Source organism: Chiloscyllium punctatum, chromosome 5 (assembly GCF_047496795.1).
Source record: "Chiloscyllium punctatum isolate Juve2018m chromosome 5, sChiPun1.3, whole genome shotgun sequence".
NCBI lineage: Eukaryota > Metazoa > Chordata > Chondrichthyes > Orectolobiformes > Hemiscylliidae > Chiloscyllium > Chiloscyllium punctatum.
The window spans coordinates 56,450,466-56,475,002 of record NC_092743.1 but is presented as its reverse complement, the minus strand read 5'-3'; the positions used below and the strand labels follow the sequence as shown (position 1 = coordinate 56,475,002).

Here is a 24,537-nt window from a genome sequence, read left to right as displayed (position 1 = left end):
AATCAATGCAATCAAGGCAAGGAAATTTGAACTAAGTATTTGCTAAGAATGAAGGACTAGTCTTCAGACTGCATACCACAAAAACATTGCAGATAAATGACATACTGGAATCAACTGAGTTTGACCAATAAATCAGAAAGTGGGCATTGCAAGCAAATTTATATTTTAAAAATAGGCTTTAAGGGTGAATATGCACAGCCACTATTAAAAGCTGCACTTAAAATTTAGCATTTCTTTTCGCGATGAATGCATGATGTTCTGATTTTACTGTTTGTGTTTGACATTTGTTTTTAATAAGGCAAAAGCAGTAAAAATACTCACCATCTCCAATTAAAACGAGACTAGATTGATTGCTTGCTTTACCATCTTGGAGCTGTACAGTATAAGTGCCTTCATTTATATCCTCCAATTTGTCCATTATCATTTCCACTAAACCAGTTTTATGATCCACCTTTATTTTATATTTCTGAAAAAGGGGAATTTGAAAGAGAATAAAATGCAGCTTTGTTTAAGCGTTTTCTCTCATGAAATATTTTATAACTAAAGACTTGGATTTCAGCCAGGCTGTTCTGGAAACAAATAGAGCAAGGCTGCTTTTGTCTCTCTGTTGGCTGCCTCCCTACCCACAAAGATAAACAAGTAATACTGGTAAATGAGATTAACTGCTCGGCTGGACTACTTCAAAATGAAGGACCAGTGCTTACAGAAACTTCATTTACTGTGTTTTTTTAAACTTCTCCAGTTCAACACTTGAGGATTCAAAATGCAAAATCTGGCAATTACTGGAATCAATCTGTACTTCATCACTTTAGGTGCTCAACTTTGGAACTATTTAGGTGTCCGTGTTTTGAGGTGGCTGTGTTTTCTATTCAAAATTTCTCCACTGATCTCCAGCAGAAAAAGCAAAAATAATTCTGCAGAAAAGTTCTACATTTGCTTACCATTTGCAAGATTTTGTGGTGTAAATGATAGGTTTAAGATGTATGATACAGACTATGAATGAGTGTAGGGGATTACAATGCATGGTTAATCCAGATATGATGAAAGTCAAGCAGTATCATGCAAGTGTTGCACTAGCTTATTTATTTCCATGCAGTCTAGCACTAAAAGTGCTACTGAATGACTATAAACTAAGATGGTTACAAGGTTTTGTGAACTGACTGACATCTTATCAATTAAAACTGGCCTGCTCTTCTGAAGGGAGAGATGTATTCTGGCTGCACCAGCCATTCCATCTACTGGAAACTGTGGAAGAAACCTGTTGAATGGCATGGGTTTCTACATTCTCCAAGATAGCACTGACAGCCATAATGCAGGAAACAAAGAAATGAGATGTAATCTAAATACTGGAGCCCAGAGGGCCCTCCACATAGACAATGTATGGACAATACAGACAAATTTTCCATACAGGGAATGGGGATTCTGGCTGGGGATGTCTGGACAAAATGGCAGAAGAATGACTTTATTCACATGGTCAAGGTCAGTTGTGCTCATAACTGCACCACGTAACCTCACATACATTTTGATGCACCACGCCATCATTGGCCTATCAACAATCTCCATCAATCAGTCAAAGGCTCCAGCTCACCCTCAAACACTTCGCTGACACTCCAAGCCTCTCACCCACATCGCAGTTTCAGCTTTCCAACTGTAATAGTCACTACACCCAAACATATTGAACCTCAGTCAGTAACAATCTTTCTCTTATAGGATAAGGTGGCTCTGCAAGAGTAGGCAGTTAAAAACAACCAGCCAAGGTCAGGTCAGGCTTCAAGTCTCTCTCAGAGGAAAGAGTGCTCAACGTGATTGGTGCAGCTGTCGCTGAGGCTGTAGCAAATTGGGTTGCTGACCTCGTCCATTACAATGGTATTTCTCTGCCTTATGGAACGTGTGAAATGGGGTAAAGGGAGGAGATTAGCATTAGGAAATTGAACCAATGCAAAATAATGGGCCAAATTGCTTCCTTTTGCACTGTAACGATTCTGTCAGTCTGTGAAATTCCAAATCACTCTCATCCTGCAATCTGGTGTGCAACACAACTGAAGATGGAGTAACCACATACTTACTGGTTTCTCTCTGCCTCACATCAACCATCCCAAACATCCCCTGGTCATTCATGTGGTTAAATACCCAAGGACTGTTGTCTGACCAGCCACTGGCACTTGAGGAAGAGGGTCCAGAAGAAGAGCAAGGAAGAAGCATCTTCATTTGAGCTGATACTTGCAGTCATTGTCTCAAATACTGGCAGAGTGTGTAGAGGATAGTATAGAGGCTGGATATGAGCTGCAGCAATGCTAGCGGAAACAAATGCAAGTTGTACCAACTCACTGGAGGTCAAGGTTGCAGATGACTTCTGTTGCAGGGAATTCAGATGAGGATTTTGATGGGAATGACTGACAGGATGAGTATTGTGATGGTGCTGGGTACATTCCCAAATGTGCCAGGGAAACTGCTGTCTCTATTAAGGAGCATTGGAAAAATCCAGTTCTAACTTGGCACAAGAGTTTGCACACAGCTTTGAGTCCATTCTTTCCAGCATCAAATGGGTAACTAATTAAGTAGGCACTTGCATTTATCCAGCCGTGAAACAGCATCTGAATGTTGGTATTTCAATTTCCATTGCTAAACGGGAAGAAAGCACCAGTAGATGGTATTTTATATGGGGAAAGGAAGGGTCTTGCTGAAGGGCCAATGAAAGTCCTCAGGATAAAGTGTCACAGGGAGTAGAGTTCCTGCCCACTGACAACAGCCAACCAATATTTGGTGGTTGCTGCTGCATGTAACATACCCAGCCAAGATCTAGGATCACTGAGGGCCCCAGGCCACAAATGAGTAATGATGAGAAAGGGAACATAGGTTTAGGGTTGTCGGGGAGAGACAGTCAACAAAAAGGTTCTGGTAACTCTGATGTTTCCCACTGCAGTGTGCTTTGGTCAGAATATCTTTCTGAATGATGCATTAATCTGAAAGCCATAAATAATCCAAAAGAGTGTTTTCTTTTACTTTTCAGGCTTCCCACTTTGCAAATCTCACACCTTGCACTGGATAAATACCAGTAGTTGTGGGGTGAGGCCCATGAGTGAGTATTAACTGCTGAAGAGTTAGGAAGGCAGAGAGAGTCCCCACTGATTAGATACTCCTGCTACCAAACCTGCATGAGGGAGGGCCTGACATTCATCCCAATGCCTCAGTCAGTGCTGCAACAGAAACTCAGGCTGCGGTCATGAGATCAGCGATTATTTGTGTATGGCCCCAGCTTGGTCTGTGCATGTTCACATTACTGCTACCATGGTGGCCAATACTAGTACTCAAAAGGGACTTGTAAGGGTCTCAAAACTGCCAGCAACCTATCTTCCCAACATTTAAGAACTCAAAATAGTGGCAGTAACACTGTGGAGTGTCCACTTGCTGCCTATCCTCTGGATGGCAGCATTTGTGCTCCCATGACTGCCACTCCATCCACCAGTCTCTGTGTAGTTGCTTCAGTCAACTAGCCCAGAACATTGCCATCCATGCCAAGGTGGTCCAGAAACAAAGCCAGAATCTCAATTTTTTCCAGTTAACAGTAGTATAGCATAGGAACATTAGCAAAGTTATCCACTCGACAGACACTTAAGGAATGCACAAGAATGAACAATTCAGTTCTTTCGTTTTGTTGGTGTTACATATTAAATCTGGTGGATGTAATGGTGGGATAGTGTCCCTTTAAGAGGGGAGTCATGTGATCACTAGCAGGATTGTGGGCTTGTGCTGACTTGTCTTGTGCTTTTACAGAGTGCACAGTGATTGAATAAACCTCACTGTGATTGCAATAAATAATGACTTTGTACCTTCTTTTATTCAACTGGAGACTGTAGTGATTGTAACAAGGTCAGCCAGGTGGACCTCACAGAATGTGAATTTCCAGATTGGGCCCATTAATCTGGCCCAATCAGGGAGGCCTGGCTGACAAGAGTGTTAGAGGTCCTGTTCACTCTGAGAGCTGCTTCTGAGGGAGCTGGATCAGTATCAAGGACTCTCCATGTATAAATAAAGGTGACTTAGTGATGGGATGCCAGCCTCTTCAGAGCCCAGAACAGAACAGTTAGAAGTCTTGTTTGATATAATTGGTTTAATTTTTTTTATGGTGGTGTTGTTTGGTTTATGGTGGTGTTGTTTGAAGGGGCCAAGAGGATCTAGTATGGTCCATAACAGAGAGATGGAAAGCTTAGCATGTGTTATGCAAGGGATTTCTTCAGAGCCAGCGAAGTCTGGTGAAACACTTATGGACAGCCACTCTGGTGGTGCTGATGTGTTGACTGCCTCCTCCCTTCCTCTTCCTCCTGATGTGACTGGTGGCAAGGGCTGTGCTGACATAAGGAGGAAAGATGTGTTGGGTAGGCCAAAAGATATTAAGGTGGACAAGTCCCCAGGACCAGATGGGATCTATTCCAGGTTGCTGAGGGAGGCAAGAGAAATAGCTGGGGCCCTGACAGATATCTTAGTAGCATTCTTAAACACAGGTGAGGCGCCAGAGGACTGGAGGGTTGCTCATGTTGTCCCCTTGTACAAGAAGGGCAGTAGGGATATTCCAGGTAACTACAGACCAGTGAGCCTGATGTCAGTGGTGGGAAAGTTGTTGGAGAAGGTACTGAGGGATAAAATCTATTTATATTTGGAATAGAATGGGCTTATCAGTGATAGGCAATGTGGTTTTGTGCGGGGAGATTGTGCCTTACCAACTTAATAGAGTTCTTTGAGGAAGTGACCAAGTTGATAGATGAAGGAAGGGCTGTTGATGCCATATACATGGACTTAAGTAAGGTGTTTTATAAGGTTGCCCATGGTAAACTAGTGGAGAAAGTGAAGTCACATGCTGTGCAGGGTGTTCTAGCTAGGTGGATAAGGAACTGGTTGAGTAACAGGAGACAGAGTAGTAGTTGAAGGGAGTTTCTTGAAATGGAGAAAGGTGACCAGTGGTGTTCAACAGGGGTCACTATTGGGCCACTGTTGTTTGTGATATAAATAAATGATCTGGAAGAGGGCATTGTTGGTCTGATCCATAAGTTTGCAGATGACGCGAAGACTGGTGGAGTTGCAGAAAGCATAGGGGACTATCAAAGAATACAGGAGAATATCGATAGACTGGAGTTGGGCGGAGAAGTGGCAGATGGTGTTCAATCGAGGCAAATGTGAGGTGATGCATTTTGGAAAGTCTAATTCTAGAGGATCATACAGTAAACCAAAGAGCCTTGGGAAACATTGATGAGCAGAGAGATCTGGGAGTTCAGGTCCATTGTACCGAGAAGTTGATTGCACAGATGGATAGAGTGGTCAAGGAGGCCTATGGTATGCTTGCCTTCATCTGATGGGGTACTGAGTATAACAGCTAGCAGGTCATGTTAAAATTGTACAAGACTTTGGTTTGGCCACATTTAGAATACTGTGTACAGTTATGGTCGCCACATTACCAAAAGGATGTGCACGCTTTGGAGAGGATGCAGAGAAGGTTTACGAGGATGTTGCCTGGTATGGTATGGAATGTTGCCTGGTTAGCTATGAAGAGATGTTGAGTAGGTTAGGATTGTTTTCATTAGAAAAAAGAAGATGGGGGGGGGTGGGGCCTGAGTGAACTTTACAAAATCATGAAGGGTATAGACAGGGTAGATAGAGATAAGCTCTTTCCCAGGATGAGGGATTCAATCACGAGAGGTCACACATTCAAGGTGAGTACTTTACACAGAGGGTGGTCGGTGCCTGGAACGCGTTGCCAGCAGAGGTGGTAGAGTCAGGCACGGTAGATTCACTTAAGGTGCATCTGGACAGATGCACGAGTAGGTGGGGAGCAGAGGGATAAGATGCTTAGGAATTGGGCGACAGGTTCAGATAATGGATTTGGATGGGCTCAGGCTTGGAGGGCCGAAGGGCCTGTTCCTGGGCTGTAAATTTTCTTTATTCTTTGTTCTTTCTTTGACATAATGTCCAGGTTGTGCAGGATGCAGCAGGCCACTATGATCAGAAGACACACTCTGGAGAATGCTGGAAGCTCTAGCTGAGTAATTAATTGTAATTACTGATGGTCTACTACTTGACATTCTTGGAATCAGCGTGGTTCTCATTGTAGAAACACTGTTCACACATGGTTGGGTGGTAGGTGACACACTTTTTGCCCAGTAGCCAACCTCTAGGCTTGGTCCGAAAACAGCATTAACTGTCGATAGGAGCAGGATGAAAGTATTAGGATTGCTGAGGGGCCGGCAGCATTCACTTGCATGGTATTTTGGGCATAGTCACACTGCAACCACATGCCGAGTGAGTGGTACCTCTTTCAACTGCATTTCATCCCACCTTTGAGTGGAGGCTCCAGGGACGGCCACGTATATTCATCGATCCTTCCACCACGGGAAAGCCCAGTATCCTGACAATGCCACGTGCCCACTCCTCTGTTTTTGTTCTGCTTAGAGAGGAGTCTTGAAAGTCCCTTCTCCTGCATGCTGCCATCTCAGATGCGCTGATGCACAGCAAACTATGATTTGTTGCCAATGACACCGATTCCAGCCTCAAAGGAACAGGTAGTGTAGTAATTGTGATATTGATGGTCACAAAGACAGACCTGATCATACCCGTGCAGGTCAGGCTCAAGGAGGTGGCACAGTCCTGCAGCTGTGCCTGGCTGAGGTGGAGGTAAGAGAAGTGAGAGTTGAATTATTTAATGGGCAAGGCCTCCGACAGGAAGCTCATCTCCTACTTTTTTTGGAAATCTCGTCACGTCTTTGCTCCATACACCATGATGATACAGAGTGAAGGGAAATATAACTTTAGTCCCAATGACAGGTCTCAAAATAATAGCCAGCAATGTTCCTTTGCTTAAGAAGGGCAGTGTGGATAATCCAGGAAATTATTGGCCAGTGAATTGAATTTAGTGGTAGAGAAATTATTGGAGAAGATTCTTAGCGATAGATTTGCTCACTTTTGGAAAAATATCAAATTATTAGTGATAGGCAGCATAATTTTGAATGGGGAAGGTCATGTCTCACAATTTGATTGAGTTTTGAGAGGAAGTGACAAGGATGTTTGATGAGGACAAGGCAGTGATGTTGGCAGTTAAGAAAGCGTAGGACAGGTTTACGTTGATCAATCAGGGTATAGAGTATAAAAATTGGCAAATCATGTTGTGACTGCATAGAACTTCAGTTAGGCCACATTTGTAAATTGTGCGCAGTAGTAGTTGTCACACACCTACCAGAAGAATGTGAAGGTTATGTGGAAGGTTTAGAAACAGATTACCAGGAGGTTGCCTGGTGTGGAGAGTATTGGCTATGAGAAGAGATTGGACAAACCTGGTTTGTTTTCATTTGCATGTCAAAGAATGAAGGGCAACCTAATAGAAGTTACCAACATTATGAGAGGAGTAGATTGTATGGATAGTTGGAGTCATTCTCCCAAGGCTGAAATGTCAATTACTAGGGGTCATAGGTTTAAACTAAAAGCGGGTAAGTGTAAAGGAGATGTGAGAAGCAAGTTTTACACAGAGGGTGGTAAGTCCCTGGAATGCACTGCCAGAGGAGGTGGTAGAAGCAGATACAATAGCAATGTTTGGAGGCATTCTGACAGATACATGAATTGACAGGGAATAGAGGGATACAGACCCCATACAGACAAAAGGTTTTTAGTTTAGAAAGGTATCATGTGTCAGCTCAGGCTTGGTGGGCCAAAGGGCCTATTCTTTTTCTGGACTGTCCTTTCTTCTTTAATGTGCTCAGTGGCCTTTCCAAATTACACAGCACCTTCCAAAGGTCTATCACTGCTCCTATTTGATTTTAAAAGAAAGCTTCTGCCATCTTCTCCAATAAGACAATTTTCCCACTAATTCTGTAGCAGAAAATAGATAAAATCACCTCACTTAATGTTGAATTGGGATCTCTCTAGCATTCACTGCTGGGTCTTTGGGGTCAGGGGGGGTCTGTTCCTTGGGTTCAGGTTTGCGTGGCTAACAGAAAAATTAACTTAATTGCCAAGTTCCAACTTCTATATGACTGACATCACCCATCTGGTTCCGCTGCATGCGACTAATACATGCACAAGACATTCCTGCTCTCATCTTTAACAACATGGGGATCAACATGGACCATGCTGCAGGCTATCGGGAACAAACCACTTTCCATTCTTTCAAACTAGCTCCTGGAGTATCAGGATTAATGGTACTATCCAATCCAATTTTGTAGCACATATCTCTATCCATGGTCAATGTCTTGGAAGGGCAATCAACTGACTGAGATACATTATTCAGCTTACTTCATTTTAAATCAAGAACAATGAATGCAAGGGACCCGTTTACATTCCTGGCATATGGGGTTGCTAGGGAGCAGAAGGAAGTTTTACAAATTCATAATCCAATTGTAGCTGTGCAGTTGATTGCACAATTGTTCAGGTTGAAGTGTCTCTTTGAAAGGGCTAGCTTTGTGTTGCTGACCAGGATACATCACAGCAGATGCTAAAAGTTCACTATTGGCATTCTCCACCTGCCTATCATCTTCAAAATAGCATGAACTTAAATCAGCCTGACTTTAAACCATTAGTCCCAACTAAAATGAATTTCACTGAATTCTAACTTGATTTTCTTATGTGATAAATCACAATTAAAAACATTAATCCATTTTCAAAAAGCCTTAGTATTAATTCATATCAGAATTATTTACTGACTCTTCTTCTGTAATAGTTCTGAGTAGCAAGGCTACAAGGTAACTTTCCAAAAATAAGTGGGCTTGTAACAGAGTCTTCTGGTTTGAATAACAGAGCTGGCAATCATTTCTCAGCTTGCAGCTGTTGCTGGAAAGAAATTTGGTTGGTATTTACTGGATGGAGCAATGGGCTAGTAATAACTGATACTTTGGGTATGTCTACCGCCTGTGCTTTTCCTGCCAGCCAATCACAATCCACCATGTGTGCACCCATCGTCCTTTTCTTACAGCTGCAAGATGAATTCTGGGAACTTTCTTGACATCCTACCAAACAGCTGCCACAATGTCCCCAGAAGACCAGTGAAAATTTCAGGAGACACAAAGGATGGAATCTAATAGAGATCTGAGCAATGTGGGCTATGGTGCAATGTCTGGCAGAATTAGGCGACAAGTACAATGAGGCCTATCTCACCGTCAGGAGCCTGTTTATCTATTATGCTTTTCACAATTGGCGCAGCGAGATTCTCACTAGGCAGCCGCATGATGCTAATTGAATGGGAGTGACATTTGTTAAGTGCCTTGTTGGTGTCACAACTTGCCTCAGTAATAATCAGCTTCTCATCTTATCAAATTCTTCAAACAAGCTAGACATCGGGAAAACTTGCTAAGGAAATCAGAGAGAGCACCTGGCATTTCATGTTGCCATTTGCTCCAAGCAACTTTCAAAATGGAAACCTGGCATTTCTACGGGCACAAACCACATGCATATAATATTCACTGATATTGGTAGTCACATGTACTAAATTCTAAGAACCATCTTTGCACTGAACAAGCGTGAGGTATCTGGCAGAGGACAGGTACTGACACTAGCAGAATGGAGAAGAACACTGACCTTCTCCTTACCATGCTGGGCAGTCCTCCAGACTCAGACTGTTTTAATCCAAGTGGCAACCTCAGACCAGGCTGGCTAAGTCGGATGTTGGGGCATCCGCTGCTGGGCCTGGGGGAAGAGGAAGTTCTGTTTGTGTTGCACCCTGTTTAGCAGGATCGCTGGGAACCTAGCCACAAAGTCAGAAGGTGATTTCTCTCATCTGCCACATCTGGGGCAGATGTCAGCAACCATGCTTGGCAACTCCAGACTAACAGCTCTTGTCCAGTTGCTCAATGGGCTTTTAAAGATGGTGTGGGCACAAGAGATGCTGATGTATTCCAGGGTATCCACTGCATGGCGGGTTGTTCCAGGAATGATGCGAGATAAGATGTTGTGGAAATCAGATGTGAGCAATGCCAGAGATACTGTATGTGTGATTAATGAGGTGTGCTTGGGAAGGTACGGTGAGCCTCGCAACAAGAAAACCTTCAAAAAACGCAAAGCAACTCAGACTGAGCCAAGAAAAGATAAGATTCAGCCTTTAAACTGAGCTATAGAGTCATAGAGTCATGTACTGTATGGAAACAGGCCCTTCAGTCCAACTCCTCCATGCCAACCAGATAGCCTAAACTAATCTAGTCCCATTTGCCAGCACTTGGCCCATATCCCTCTAAATCCTTCCTATTCATATACCCATTCCAATGCCTTTTAAATGTTGTGATTGTACCAGTTTCCACCACTTCCACTGGCAGCTTATTCCATACACACCACCCTCTATGTGAAAATGTTGCCCCTTAAATCCCTCTTATACCTTTCCCCTCTCACTCTAAAACTATGTCCTCTAGTTCTCGATTCCCCCACCTCAGGGAAAAGAACTTGTCTGTTTATCCTATCCATGCCCCTCATGATTTAATAAATCTCTGTAAGGTCAGCCCTTAGCCTCTGACACTCCAGGGAAAACAGCCCCCGCCTTTTCAACCTCTCCCTATAGATCAAATGGTCCAACCCTGGAAGCATCCTTGTAAATCTTTTCTGAACCCTTTAAAGTTTCACAACATCCTTCCAATAGAAAGGAGACCACAACTGAATGCAATATTCCAAAACTGGCCCAAGCAACATCCTGTACAGCTGCAACATGACCTCCCAACTCCTATACTCTGACCAATTAAGGAAAGCATACCAAACATCTTCTTCACTATCCTATCTACCTGCGACTCTACTTTCAAGGAGCTATGAACCTGCATTTCTAGGTCTCTTTGTTCAGCAACACTCCCTAGATTCTTACCATTAAGCGTATAAGTCCTGCTCTGTTTTGCTTTTCCAAATGCAGCATCTAACATGTATCTGAATAGAACTCCAGCTTCCACTTCTCAGCCCATTGGCCCATCCGGTCAAGATCCCATTGTAATCTGAGGTAACCTTCTTCATTGTCCACTGCACCTCTGAATCTCTATTCATAGGGACTTTCTTCAAGGAATGTCACAATGTCAATATGGTAAAAGTCCATATCTCGATCACTAATAAGGTGAATGCATGGTCTCACTAAACTACTTGTGAATAAGATGCTTATTAACTGAAGACTCTTAAATGTCCTATAAAATGGAAAAAAATGAATTCCTTTTAAAGACGAACTTTCACCATTTTTATAATTATGCAGACCAGAGAGTACCGGATTTGAATAAAGGCTTGTATTGAGCTATCAGGTTGACATTGCCAGGGACAGTGCAATTCATTTAAATACGCCAGATCAGGAAGTTAGGAAAAATCAGACATGAAAATTATCCAGTCTCACGGCTGAAATTTCTATGTATTTTCTGATGGTGAGGAGCTAAGGTAAAAGCCCAGTTCTGTCGTAAACATAAACAAAGTTGCAAGTATAGATGTTCGATGGGAAGAGGATGAAGTTGAACAATCATATCCACTACAAAATAACCTGCTCATTCTCACTGTGTCAGCTGAAACACACAAAATAACTCAAATAAAACAAAGAACTGTGGATGCTGGAGATCCGAACCAAAAACAGAAACTGCTGGTGAAATTCACCAGGTCTGACAACATCTGGAGAAAAAAAGCAGAGTTAACATTTTGTACCTGCTGACTGATGAAGAATCACTGGAATTGGAACATTAATACAAAATACCTCGATAGATGAAGTAATAGGGGATACCCATCAGCAATACTCCCTTTTCCCCATTTCAAAAGAGGAAGGGCGTGAATGGGAAATAAATTGTACAATTTAATGTTTGATCTGCATTCTTAAAACATTCTGATTCATTCATATCAGGAAAGAGTTTCCATTTATGTGATAACATGCACAATGTTAAAGAAAATAGCAGAGGTGACTGAATGGCTAGCTTAGAAGTAAAAGCCAATTTTACGGCTATGAAATCTGAATGTCTGCTAGACAATTAGAATATCTTTTACAAAGACAAAAAGGCTCTCTATATTAGTGAAAATGACACTGCAAGCCCGAATCTGGAAGTCGTGAACCTTACCATTTTTGCCAGTGCGGTTACAGGGTAGTTTGTACATTGCATGTCCATGATTCATGGAGACAACTGCACAAATTAAATTGCAACTGCTTCAGTCAGACCTGATTTTCACTACTGGAAAGGCTGAAACACAACCTGTGCTCTTTAGACCTGATGGGAGAGTATTTAAAGCTTCAGAGGTCTTTGAAGAGTAACCATTTGGATAAGGTCCCAGGAGACCAGTGGGAGAGGTCAGATGATCTTTGGGAAAGGTCAGGTACCCTTTAGGATTGTTAAAAATATATATCAGTGCGTGTAAGAAGTCTACAAACTCATTGGAAATGTTAGGTTCATTGGAGGTTTCAAAAGTATGTCAAATGGTGCATCTTCAGTTCTGCAGCATTTAAATCTTCTGCCTTTTAAATATTTATCAAATGCAGAATTTTAGAATATTAGAGCTTACTATTTCACTCTATTTAGTAGCATAGACATAATGGTTATCATTACAGAATTAGTGCTGCATGACTAACTTATAATATTTAATTATCATAATGGGTTGCCGTCAGTTGACCAATTGATTGACAGCTCCAAGTACTTATAAAGTCTCTAAAGCTAGAAATACAAATATTTTGTTTTTATTTGGGATTAAAATACGTTAGATGTAGGGCAGCTTTTCTAATCCATATGGGTGTTTTTTCTTAACTAGTGAAGTCATAAATAGACATATAATAACTGAGTTTTGTCAGTGGTGAATACTGTGAGAGTGTATTGAAAAGGGTTGATGGTTGGGGGTGGCTTAAGTTGGCATGAGTTGTAACTAAATTAGCACAAGGCTTTTCAATAGACATGAGAATGAATAGAGGGAGGCATTGAGAATATGAGGGTCCATGGAGTTGAGTAGGGTGGCATGGAGATGGCAATTATGTGGCGGGGGGAGCTGTGTTTTATTTGTTCATGGCATGTGGGCAAAACTGGCCAGGCCATCATTTATTGCCCATCCCTATTTGCCCCAGAAGACAGCTAAGAGTCAACGACTGCAGTCTGCAGTAACATATAGGCCAGACCAGGTCAAGGTGGCAGTTTTCCTACTTAAAGAACATTAGTGAACCAGATGGGTTTTTCTAACAATTAACAATGTATTCATGGTCATCATGAGACTCTTAATCCTAGACTTTTTAAAAAATTTGATTCAATTTCCACCACCTGCCATGGCAGGATTCAAACATGTGTCCCCAGAAAATTACCTCGGCCTCTGGATTAATAATCAAGTTATAATACCATTAGGCCATCACCTCCCCTAACAGAGAATGCATAAGTGTGAGCAGGAAGGAACATTTATGTTTTATTCTTTCTTTCATGACTTCAACAGAGTACCAGAGTGCTACAGCCAGCTTTTCACCCAGCCCTTTTCTGGCTCTGGCAACCTCTCAACTCCCATTTTCACCTCCAAGCACTGGCTTAAAAGTTGGGAACTTCCAGGGCACTTCCTCCTCGGTCAAGTTTGCCCGTAGTCGTTTATCATCAGCACGATCACTCTTTTATACATGGTCTTGGTAAGTAATTTCTGAGTAATTAAGAAGAAACCTACCTCATCATTTTTAATCTCCTTGTCATTAAATACAAATTTACATTGTCCATTTGGAGAGAGACGTTCAGCCTCCAACCAGAAGCGCACTTGTCCTTTCTCCAGCAGCTCAACTGCTAGCTCTGACTTCAGAGGCACAACTGTCAACACAAGTAACATGATCATGTGTCACTCTGTCAAACCTGATGTTACTTTCAGTGGGGTTAAAACAGTAAATCAAAGGACAGCAACAAGCATAACTCAGGGATGACAAGGTTTAGAATGCTTACCCGGGAATTTATGTTCATGACTAAGTTCAAGCAGACGGAGCAGCTCTGCAAACAGAAGGGAAAAAACAGAGTTAAACAAGTTTGTCTACTTTTGACAAAAACCTTTTGATGATTTTTCAACTTTTCAAAAACATTAAATCTAAACCATGAGATCAGATTGCAACCTACGGGAATTGATTCAATGAAACAAATAACAGCGACTTGAATTTGTAAACAATAACACTGAGGTGGGGTGCCTCTGTTGGTTGAATGGCTGGTTTGCAATCAGGGTGCTGCTGATGCATGGATACTGGCTGAGGTTAATGCGAAGGTCCTGCTTTCTCAACCTTGCCCTTCACCTAAGACATGGTGACCCTCAGGTAAAACCACCAGCAGTCAATTCTCTCTAATGACAAAGCAGCCTTGTGGTTCTCTGGGACTATGGTAACGTCACCATTAAACCTTTAATATTGACTGTCTTTGTCCTGCCTGCCACCAAAAACTTGATGTCTAGAACCTTCTCGATTCATCTACTCCCATACTTTTCTGATCAACCTTTTAACCTCCTCCATCCATAAACCTTCACCATAGAAAGAGCGATTTGCCATTTGCATCTTGTTTCTCATGAAATCGTATACATTATTGTAGTCATTGACCTATATTGGCGGGTGTGTATCCTGATTATTTCATATTTAAAATTGTCATCTTCATACTTAAACTCCTTTAGTTCTCTTTTTAAAATTTATTTTGCAAGCACATTATTTGAAGCCGTGCTCTAAATTGCACCATCTTAACATGATTAAATATCAATGTATCCCTAATTACATTGTTATCACCTTCTATAAAATGATACGTTGTAAATTTTGCTTTGCAATTCAAATCTGGAAGGGAACCAAACTAAGCCTTCAAATTATTTAAAATAGCAAATGATCAGATTGCAATGTTATAAGTAGCTGTTGCTATATTTAATTTACCAGACCTTTACCAGTAGCGTACAGTCCACAGCTGAAGATTTGTTGAAAGACTACAGCAGCTAATGCTGCTCAAAAGTTTTTGACTTTGATATCATAACTTTTTTAAGTATGAAACCTGTTATTTTGTAATATCACTTTAGCAAAAAGAGGCATTGGAGATATTTGCTGGTAGCACTGGTGCTAATTCTGTCTCTTCCTAATCCTAACACTGCAGACAGTTAGCTGATTGAAATGGTGGAATGCAGGGACTTGCTGGCAAGCAGCAGGGGAATGTTGAGTGACAGGAGGCTGTTGGCAAGGAGCAAAGGTATTCTTCCAGCCTGTAGGTAAATCTCAAAGAGCAGATTACAGGATGGCCTCACAGTTCGGATTGGGGAATGCAGGGAGAGGAAGGAGGTCCGAACTTTCCTACTGAACCCTGAAGGATTGCTCCTGGTCCTCCTGACCTCATGATTAACATGCTAAGAAAACGTTTAAAAAGACATGCATCTTCTCACCCTGACTCCCATTCACACCTGGTTGGAAAAACCAGTCAAACTTGTGAATTACGCAATCAGTCCGAGTCTCCTCATATACTTCAAAATGGACACACAGTTACAACCAATACATTTGATACCAAATGTTACTGTCTTTTTACGGGCTTATCACTTTGGTAGGAAACATGTAAAGTGCTTTTGTCACTCAAACCATGCAGCGAATCGCACACAGGTCTTGATTATATCATTGAGAACAATCCACATATTTAAGAAAGGATTCTGCCTTTGCTGAACATGTGCTCTTTCTCCTTTTTGGAAACTGACAACAGAAATCCAACCTCTGCAAGCAGCACTTATTGACATTCCTCCATAAGTTTTGAATGATGTTTGCAGGGACTGAGTAATGGGTCAAAAATGCAGTCGAGAAGTTTGCTGCAGATGTAATTTCAATCATTGATTTTTAAAATCTGTTTGTAGCTTCTCTGTATAAAATAGTAAATACAATTTACAATTTAATATACCTGCTTCATCTATGGCATAGCTGGAAGAAACTCCATCTGTTTCAGTGACAACACAGGAGTAGATACCCAAGTCATCCTTCCCTGGGTCATTGAAAATGATTTTTGTCCTGTTTGAGAAAGAAGTAATTCATGATATTTGAGTACATCGCAAATATGTTGTTCAGCAGCATATTCTGTGTCAATGTTTGTATTAGTTCTGCTTTTTTAAATTTGTTTTCCTTCTCCTCATTTAACATGTGAGCTTTCACAAAATGTTGTGAACATAATGGTTAAATCACTTCACCTGATGCAACACAACTTATTGAAGTATTTAACATTTGATATCAAACCAGCAATAGTGTGTGTGTTGGCAAGGGCATCAGAAATTTATTACACAAATTATACCAGTTGGATATTTCCTATGCCAGTTGATGAATTAACAAACTTTTCGTTACCCAGTTACTTACAACTGTGCTGCTAATTCACAAACACATTGGGCTGGGACTTAAAGTGAGTGAAGAGTCTCTTGCCCACCAGTTCGAGCCCATGTGTCATTTTCTCTAGACACACAATACAACTACATTCCAATCAGATACACAGTTGGGTGGGGCTGGCCTCTTGTCCAATACCACTCCATAGGGCAGCCATCCCAAGTGGAAAGGTCAATTACAATAGGGCACAGGTTCAAGATGAGATGAGGAAAGTTTAGGGGAGAACTGCAGGGAAAATGTTTCACACAGAGTGTGGTGGATGCTGGGAACACACTGCCAGTGAAGTTGGTAGAAGCTGGCATGTTAGCAATGTTTAGGCGTATCTTGATAGACACATGACCAGGAGGCAAACAGAGGGATAGAAAACACATATGGTCAATAAATAGTGGGTCTAAATAAGAAATAGGAATTGGCGCAAGCATGGTAGGCTGAAGGGCCTGTTCCTATACTGTATTGAATTGTATCCTTCTCTGAAGAGGTGCTGAACAATCAGATATTCAGAAATATGCAGAAGTGCTTTAGTACCAGCAGCCCCACCAGGAGTTGTGGCCACAGCTCATGTAACACTGGGTCTGCACTCGGGTAAGGAGTCAATACGGGTGCAATGGGAATTGCAGGGGATGAGGGGAACGAGGCAATTCAGAAGCAATGATAAGGGAAAGAGGAAGGGTTGGAATACCAGGATTCTCAACTGAGCGTAAAGTTCCTATGAATGAGTGAACCCTCTGCAGATCTGGCAGGTGGCAATTTTCATGCCCACCACTTGTTAAATACCAGCAATGGGTGGGAGAAGACTCTTAAGAGATACTTGAGTGGCAACTGAATTGGCTCCTGGGAAAAAGAACTGTGATGCCCTCTCACCTCAGACCTGATTGGAGTCAGGTAGAAGAGCAGTAGGATCACATACACCACCCACTGTTCTATTCAATCACACAGACTCCCTGCCTCTGAATTCACCTGTTCAGGGGATGAGGGAGCACTAAATTCTGTCCATTACCAAATACATGAGCATTAAATACGCTAATGCAGAGTGCTGCCTATTCAGGAATCTCATATTTCACATATCATTGAGATTATACCAGCAAACTATAAAGATTTACCTTGGTTGATAACATTAGTTTCTATGCCAACATAAATTGCTTCTCATTTAACCAACTTATTTAACACTCCAAAATACCTGGTTAACAAAAAGAGATCAGGATCCCTCTGAAAGAGGGGCATTTTGGGCTCCGACTGCAATTTAACAACAGAAAAATGTACTTACTTTCCGCCTTTTGTCTCCATTGTAACTCTTGATGAGTCAATGAGGTCTTCATAATTTTTAGACCAAATGAACTTTGAACCCTCAGCCATGTCAGCGCATTCAAAGGTCAAAGAAATAACTCCATCATCATCCACATTGACAGCAATCTCTTTAGTACCTGAGAAAAGACAGGAAGAATTGCTTGCAAAGTTTTAATTTTCCTTATCGGTTTTGTGCTGATCAATCTCACAAGGCCATTGCTTGCAGACTGGAACTTCCTGTTCAATAATTGCCAGGTCAACAGTGTTTTTGGGAAGAGTCTCACATAATTTCCCTTCTAGCAATCACACATCTTTGCAGGAGAGTCCATTTCTCCCTGGTGTAGAGACAAACAGACAAGCCTTTATTGAGCACACAATTTTGAGATTCTCTGACTTTTGACTAATATAGTTCAGTGATACACACAGTGATCTGGTGGATTTTGAAAATGGAAGTGTGTATTTTTTTCTTCCCAACTGTTGCCTGGGGTCCAGCCTTATTGTTATGACACAGAGTCATAGAGTTATACAATATCGAAACAGGACCTTTGATCCAATTCGTCTATGCCGACCAGATAAGCTAAACCAATCTAGTCCCATTGCCTATTCCCATATCTCTCTAAACCCTTCCAATTCATGTACCCATCAGTTGCCTTTTAAATTTTGTAATTGGACCCATCTCCATCACTTCCTCTAGTAGCTTGTTCCATCCACTCACCATCCCCGGAGTGAAAAAGTTGCCCCTCAAGTCCCTTTTAAATCTTTCCGAACTCACCTTAAACTCAGGCCCTCTGGTTTTGGACTCCCCTACCCTGGGAAGAAGACATGGACTATTTACCCTAACTATGCCCCTCATGATTTTTTTAAACCTTTACAAGGTCACCCTTCAGTCTCCAATGCTCTAGGGAAAATAGCTCCAGCCTATTTAGCCTCTCGCTATAGCCTAAATGCTGAAATCCCAGCAACATCCTTGAAAATCTTTTCTGAATCCTTCTGAACACCACATTTCATATATCAGGGAGACTAGAATTGAATGCAGTATTCTAAAAGTGATCTCACCAACATCCTGTACAACTGCAATATGACTTCCCAATATACTAAATGCACCCGCCAATGAATTCTTTCTACTCACTCAGACTCTGCTTCTACTGCTGACATAGCTTGAGTTGGAATTCTTTGCTCATCTCCCAGACTGCTAATGCTTTGAGTACAGGGATATTTTTGTGACTTAATATTGGATAAAGGTTTTGTATATGGCACAAATTATGCCAGTGAAGCTAACAATATATATTGTAATATTATGCATAGAGGTTAAAGAGATCATATAATGTTGATCAGGAAGATTTATGCAATGGAAAATTTGTAATCTGCTTTACAATTATCAACAGTATCTATCTAATCTATCAGGATGTTCATGACAAATGTCTTGCATAAAACAACACTTGCTTCTGGATTTTTAAAATATTATTATTTGTGTGATATTTTATTTCATATATATATATATATATAGTTGTCATTTTTCAGTGAGACATTATGCTACTATAAATATAAGACCAAAATCTTGGAGTTCAAAAATATCCACTAATTTCCATGATATATTAGAGAGTTCTATTCAACTTAACAGATAATAGAGGTTTAACATAATGAGAAAACATAGAATTTCACTGTTTTTCTGATGATTTTCTCAAGAGATTGACAGAAAAAAAAGCTTGTTTAACACTCTTCTGGACACACCATGGAACTTTAAACCAAGGTTACATTTTTTTTTACTGTGGATAGGGGCTTGGGGAGATGGTTCACAAAATCTGAGTTTGAGGAGTTGTCTATTGTAGACAGTCTTGCAGGTTATGTGTGCTGGAAGAGATGGAAAAGATTTAAAATCTGCAAATAAAACTGTAAAATACAGGAAATCCTGCTCATTAGCTGAAGTTATGAGGTCCATTTGAGTTCTTTTCACCATATCTGAGGTGACAGGGTCATTGACTTATCTGCATGATTGTTATGGCAATGAAAAGACTAGATAAGGCCATTGGTATGTGGCTAACAGGTTCAAACAGCTTTCAACCTTGGCATCAGCAGCACAGTAGATACCTGGAGCTCCCAACCATAGACTGAGTGCTCTCAAGTCTACTGAAAAATTGCATTGTGTATTTTGTCAAGTTAAGGCTACTACATGCACATATAATAGCAGAGGGAAGCCAAATAAAGGCTTCTATCTTTTAACAGCTTGTGCAGTTCTGTTTCTGAACATTTCTTAATGCATCTTGCTGTTTCTTTCACTAACATCACATGCTCCAAAATCTTGTACCACACCCCAAATCTCCTTCTGCTAATTAAGCCTTGCTGTGGCTGCAATCTGCCCTATGGAGGGGACCCATCCATAGTAATGGCCTGGCAGCTTTGGCTATTTTTTATTTTAAAATATTTTAGAAGTGCTGAGAGGGCACCCTAAGATGGGTGGTTCCTTCTCTCCCCTCCTCTTACCTAAATGGCAGGATGCAGCTCCTTCAGTCCCTTCAAATGGCCCAGCTTCAAAAACCTACCAGCAATCTTTAATTTGGAGACAAGTCCACTCTTTACCTGTAATTGGGTTGTCCTGCAAAAATCAATGCTGAGCTGAGCTCTCGACAAGGTGCAGGGCAAGCATTTGATATCAAAGGTGGTGTCTCACTCCAACAGAGACGATCCTGCCTTTAAACTGTGCAGACTGAGATGATTTGAGTTAGAATCTGTGGAGGATGCTATAACTGGCGTTGATGGCTTTGGAACAAGCAGGCAAATATCAGCCAGGGTTTCTCCTCATTAAGGCATTATATTCACACTTGGTTCAAATCCAGAAGACTCACAGGCACCCACTGATACCTAAGTATATGTTCTTCATATGGGAGACTAGGTAACTTCAGTAAGTTATTTAACGTCACAGAGCATCTGAACGAAACCTGGCTACTGCACAAAATAATTGTAACTAGATCACTATTCAGTGGAGAACCCTAGTCAAATTTCTTCTCTCAGGAATATTTGGGTTAATTGCTGTCACAGCTGGGAGTCAGCGAACTCACCACAGACAGGGTGATATAATCTTTAGATTTGCATTAGATATTTTCTTTGCTTTAATAGTGCCTGTCAGTCTGTATCATATACATGTAATGAGGAATTTACACATAGTGTTAAATATCTAATCGTACATTGCGATCTGAATTGAAGACTGTTGCTTGGATTTTGCAATCACAGTTAGGCTTTCCAATGTTGTGATAATGGGGGAGAAAGCCAAAAATTGAAGATCCCCCCACTGAACATTTTTGCAGGGGAAGCAATAGAGGCAGGGTACATTTTGCCCATGCTTTTGGGAGAAGGAGCTGGCCACATAACTCAGCAACTGCTTCCAGTTGCATCCGATCTTGGTGACCCAAGTGTGAAACGTGATATGTACAGATTAGACCTAGTAGAAGCAGGTCTTAACTTTATGGATTCATTTGGATAGCCAGGGTTTCATTTTGGAGAGGTAAAGTGACTTTTTGGATATGGTTCTGGGATACATTTGGGATGGGTAACGTGCTTTTGGAATTGTTAAAAGCAGACATGAATTAGATGAGAAGGTGGCATAGTCGTGCTGTGGACTAACAATCCAAAACTCTAGACTCATGTTCTGAGCTCATGGGTTCAAATCCTGTCACAGCAGATGGCAAAGTTTGAATTCATAAAAATTTGAAATAAAAAGCTAGCATGATGGCAACAATGGAATAAACCCATTTGATTTACTAATGTTCTTTAGCAACCATCCTTTTCTGATCTGGCTTACATGTGACATCAGAAACGTAATATTGTGGTTGACTCTTAATTGTCCTCTGGGAAATTCATAATGGGCATTAAATGCTGACTGGGCCAGCAATGCACTCATCACATGAACAATTTTGTTAAAATTCCATCAGCACATTAACTATAAGTCTCATGGACATCAACAAACTCATCAAAAGGAGCCATTAAATGTGCCAAAATTCACCTACAATGACTTGAATCAAAAATGTATGCTGGCTAAATTTGCCAATGATACCAAAAATAGCCAGGGAAACTAAGATGTGAAGAGAGGATAGAGAGGCTGGAAAAGGATATAGGTAGACTGAGATGGTGGGTGCAAAAATTGGCAGATATAGTAAAAGGTGAACTTGGCCACTTTGTCAGGAAGAGTAAAGAAGTAGTTTATGATTTAGAAGTGTAAAAATGTACAAGGATAGCAGAACTTGGCTAAACAGTGGGATCTGGATGTCCTGGTACATGAATCACAAAATATTAATTTGCAGGTATAGCAAGTGATTAGGAAAATAAATGGAAAGTTGATGGCTATTGCAAGGGAAACAAAATTAATGTCATGAAGGTTCACTCCAGTTGTACAAGGCTTTAGAAATGTCACATCTAGAGTACTGTTTACAATTGTGTTAGAGGCAGTTCATACAAGGTTCACTGAACTCATTCCTGGATGAATGGCTTCCCTTATTAAGAAGGGATAAAGAGTTTGGACTATTGAAGTTTAGACTAATGAGATACATCAAACTGATGGAAAAATATGTGGACAGCACATTTAGACAGGTAGTCATCCTGCAGATTCAAAGGGAAAACTATACCAGCTCAATATCCCTAAATATAAAGATTTTAGGCAGGCTAGAGAATGGTATAAAAAGGTGGAGTTATAGCATTATTGGTTGAAGTAACAATCATAGCTATGAGGAGGGGCAATATACTCATGAACTATCAAGTGAGGCAATATGGGTTGAGTTCAGAAACAAAAATAAGGGTAGCCACACTGCTAAGTGTGTACTATAGAGGGAGAGAATTAGAGGAACAAAATATATAGATAAACATTTGAATGTGAACACAAAGGGATCATAAGTGTTGGGGACTCCAAATGCTCAAATATTCAAATGGGATACAAACATTGTAAAAGTCATAGAAAGCACTAAATTCTTGAACAGCATGTAAGATAACTTGCTTTAGCTAGCACGCATTCCTACACTGACTGAGGTTCCATGAATGTTCCTCCTTCTTAACCTTTCCCCTCGTCTGAGGTGTGGTCTTCCTCAGGTTAAACCACTACCAGTCACTTCTCTACCATGAGATAGCAGCCCTATGGTCCACGACTTTAATTTTAACAAGCCATGTAAAAGAATACTTCATTGTAGACTTAATCTTAGGAAATGAAGTTGTGTTTGTGAATGAAGTAGCAATAGTTGACCATTTTGAAGATAGTGATCATAATAGTTAGATTTAGCATCATTTGGAAAGGAACAAAAATAAGTAGGTGGAAACATTCTAAAAATTGGATGAAAGCAAATTTCACAAAGGGAGATGATCTGGAACAAGTGGATGGGCACAGCTACATAAAGCAATGTCAATGACAAAACAGTGGGAGGCAGTCAAAAGTGAGGATCTATGAGTACAATGTAGACATCCACAATGTAGACATGTCCCCATAGACAAAAAGGTTTGGCACTGCCAAATCAGAAGCATATAGGGTAAGAAAAAGTAGAAATGTAGAATTTATGACAAAAAATACTTCAGGAAGCTGAGAGGAATATAAAAAGTACAGGGTAGAGAGAAAGAGGAAATTAAGAAAGCAAAGAGAATATTTTTGAAAAGTACTGGCCAGTAAAACTAAGGGCAGTCCAAATATGGTCAATCAGTACGTCAAGACCAAAAGGATGGGTAAGAACAGGGTTTAACCTATCAGAGATGTACATGATAATGCGTATGCGGATGCAGATGATGTGGGCAGGGTTCTAAATACGCATTTTCTTTCTGTTTTCACAAAGTTGAGAGTGTGATATGGACATTCTAGTTAAAGAGGAAGTACATAGATTTGATGAAAGCACCTGACAAGATCATATGGCAGACTAGTCAGAAATATTAACGTCCATGGAATACAGGTCAATATGAGGAGTTGGTTCCAAATTGCTCAATAACTGGAAGCAAAGGGTAATAAAACAGCAAAACACGCTGTTGGGAATGGAATGTGGCTTGCAGTGGTGTTCCACAAGGTTCAGCTTCGCATCTCTTGCTGATGTGGTATATATTAATAATTTAGTCTTACATCTGAAAGTCATGATTGGGAAATTGGCTGGGTCATTGAAATTGAAGAAGATGTCAGTCAGCTGCATGAAAATATCAATACTTTGGTCAAATGGGTAGAAAAATGGTAATTGGAATTCAATTTGGAAGGGTATAAGATTTATGTACTTGAGGACGACAAACAAAGCAAGGAATACACAATAAACCGCATGATAGCCAAAGGAGTTGAGAAAATGAGAAACCTTCGGGGGTATGTCCACGGGAATTGGCAAGATGGTGGCAGGGTGGCTCAGTGGTTTGCACTGCTACCTCACAGCGCAAGGGTTTGATTCTCACCTCAGGTGACTGTCAAGGGGATGCTTCCAGTCGTGGGTGAAACTTGGACAAGAGAGCAGAACCTCAAAATTAGGAGGAGCAGATTTAGGACTGAATTGAGATAGAACCTCTTCACCCAGAGGGTTGTGAATCTGTGGAATTCCATGCCCAGTGAGATAGTTGCGGCTTCCTCAGTAAATGTTTTTAAAGCTAAACTACCAACTGTTTTGAACAGTAAAGGAATTAACGGTTATGGTGAGCTAGATGGCCTACTCCTGCTCCTAGTTCTTATGTTCTTATTTCTTATGTTCTAAAGAAATTCACCCTGCCACTACTGGTAATAAGTCAGTTGCAGGTGGTGCACTCACTAAGCATGATAAGAAGCTTCTTGTTCAAGGATACATGATTGTTTGAGAAACCTGGAATTGGGAACCTAGAGACCACTGAAGGTCAACCCCCTGCCTGAACCACTGAACCCCCTGCCTGAACCACTGAACCCCCTACCTTCCCCATTTCCCCCCCCCCGTGACCCAAATCTCACAATTCTCTCCATCCCTTTGCCATAACATGACTGTGGCCTTGAAATCAAATGTTGAACAGAGGCC

At 41.0% G+C, this 24,537-nt stretch overlaps 1 protein-coding gene across 4 annotated transcripts in view; it reads right to left on the bottom strand.

Moving 5' to 3' along the window:
• myom1b (myomesin 1b) overlaps nt 1-24,537 on the bottom strand; it is a 130,547-nt gene that overhangs the window by 32,166 nt on the left and 73,844 nt on the right. For all 4 annotated transcript variants that reach the window (XM_072570372.1, XM_072570373.1, XM_072570374.1 and 1 more), the window contains 5 exons: nt 17,541-17,697; nt 15,807-15,913; nt 13,857-13,901; nt 13,591-13,727; nt 322-466 (listed from right to left, as the gene is read on the bottom strand). In XM_072570372.1, the coding sequence (XP_072426473.1) occupies nt 322-466; nt 13,591-13,727; nt 13,857-13,901; nt 15,807-15,913; nt 17,541-17,697 (591 nt within the window). The remainder of the gene's footprint in view (nt 1-321; nt 467-13,590; nt 13,728-13,856; nt 13,902-15,806; nt 15,914-17,540; nt 17,698-24,537) is intronic.